Below are 1,745 nucleotides of genomic sequence, written 5' to 3' on the forward strand. Positions count from 1 at the left end.
GAAAACAAAAGTAAGTTCAAACATATTTCAAAAGAATATTCACTTAACACTTATATGGTATAAATTATGGGTGTAAACACACTTGATAAGATCCCCTAACTATAAGCGTTACTCTATGCTAAAGTAAGTATATGCTTATATAGTTACTCTATGGGTTTCGTTTTTAAATGTTCGGGATAAACTGGTACCAACTATGCATAAGCAAAATAAGTCGAGCCGAGCTTAAAAACAGACATTAAAACCAAAAATGTACATAGAAATTTAACTTTTTTAATGATTAATTATAACGATCATATATCTTAATGAACACACAACTCCACCCTCGGGTTACGCAAGCACTAATTGTTAACAATATACAACAAACACATTATAATTGCTAATAGAAATTTAGTTACATAAAGAATGAAAGCAAATGAGTAAATATAAAAGAAAATAAAAAATAAAAACCTTAAAAAACAAGTACCTTTCTTTTTTACTGTTCTGGTGGACTTGGTTCATCAAACCATCTTGGGGGATCAAATCCAGATCCACCTAGAAAAAAGATTACATTTAAGTAATGAATTTCATGAAAATCACTCGAAGGAACCTATAAGTGATGATGGACCAATAACTTGAAGGGTTTGCTTTTATTAATAAAACGGGTTAATGCAACAAAGATTTTTACTAGTTTTTCTGTCACAAACTACACGTAAATGGATACGTGAAAAAAAATAAATTGATTAGTGATTACCTAAAGGATTGCAACGACAAATCCGCCACGCAGTCAAGATGGAGCCTTTGACCACACCATACTTCTTGTAAGCAATCATGGAGTACTCACTGCATGTAGGAACGTATCGACAGCTTTTTGGCAATAACGGTGAGATTTCATCTGTGTAGATTAATAAGAGAAAATTCCCAATGACGCCTTTAACTGATATATGTATATATAATATATTAGAAAAATCATATAAATTATTGACTTTAAACTCACTCTTATAAAACCTCAGCATAGTCAATGCGACTTTCACTCCAAAATCTTCATTGTCATCTCCTAAAAAAGTACAACGTTATTACATTATTATTATTATGTGTTATACAGTATCGAATACTCATATTTGTTTGTATGTTATATGTTAAAATACGAAACTTTAAAAAGTTGAAGTGAGACGGTGCATACCTTGTGAAGTGGAACCTTTATCCAACTCGTTATCAGGCAAGCAGAAGCTAAGCGATCTCTTCACAGTGAAAAGTATATAAGTTAATATATGAAATGAAGCTCAATTATAATTATGATTGTGCTACTCGCTCGACCGTTGTTATTACGGTAAGAATAATCCCCAAAATGCTAAATAGAAATTGAACAGAGAAAGAAAGATAAAGGTACCGAACGTTGCAATTTCTGATCAATTGTGAAGGATTTGGGGGAATTAGGGTTTATGATGATGGGAGTGAAGGGTTTGGGGGGAAGCTGGTGAAGGGACCAAACAATAGCCATTTTGACTCACGCTCACCGGATAACTCCTCATTTAACTTGTTATTACTGGGTGTGACAGAAGCTAGCGATTAATCTTATTATAATTTTTTTATGTACTTTTGATAATTATAAAGAAAGGTGCACATAACAAATCAATGTTTGACCTTGTTAGTGACATGTTGGTTTATTTGTAAAGCACAAAATGATAGGATTTTTAAAAACAAAACTGATGATATTGGTGGACAAGTTGTTGGAGGATATAAAAGTTACTTTTTTATATGGGTGAAGA

At 32.1% G+C, this 1,745-nt stretch overlaps 1 protein-coding gene across 1 annotated transcript; it reads right to left on the reverse strand.

The window, feature by feature from the left end:
• Window positions 1-322: 322 nt before the first annotated feature.
• LOC143553851 (UPF0161 protein At3g09310-like) lies at window positions 323-1,505 on the reverse strand. Its single transcript, XM_077043757.1, has 5 exons — window positions 1,367-1,505; window positions 1,160-1,217; window positions 974-1,033; window positions 731-871; window positions 323-531 (listed from the first exon to the last, which is right to left on the reverse strand). The coding sequence occupies exons 1-5, from the start codon at window positions 1,475-1,477 to the stop codon at window positions 473-475; spliced, it is 429 nt and encodes a 142-aa protein (XP_076899872.1). The 5' UTR covers window positions 1,478-1,505; the 3' UTR covers window positions 323-472.
• Window positions 1,506-1,745: the final 240 nt, after the last annotated feature.

The sequence above is a fragment of the Bidens hawaiensis genome, unplaced genomic scaffold (genome assembly GCF_021521415.1).
Source record: "Bidens hawaiensis isolate Kalapana, Puna unplaced genomic scaffold, B.hawaiensis_p1.1 tig00001032_1, whole genome shotgun sequence".
NCBI classification, from domain to species: Eukaryota; Viridiplantae; Streptophyta; class Magnoliopsida; order Asterales; family Asteraceae; genus Bidens; species Bidens hawaiensis.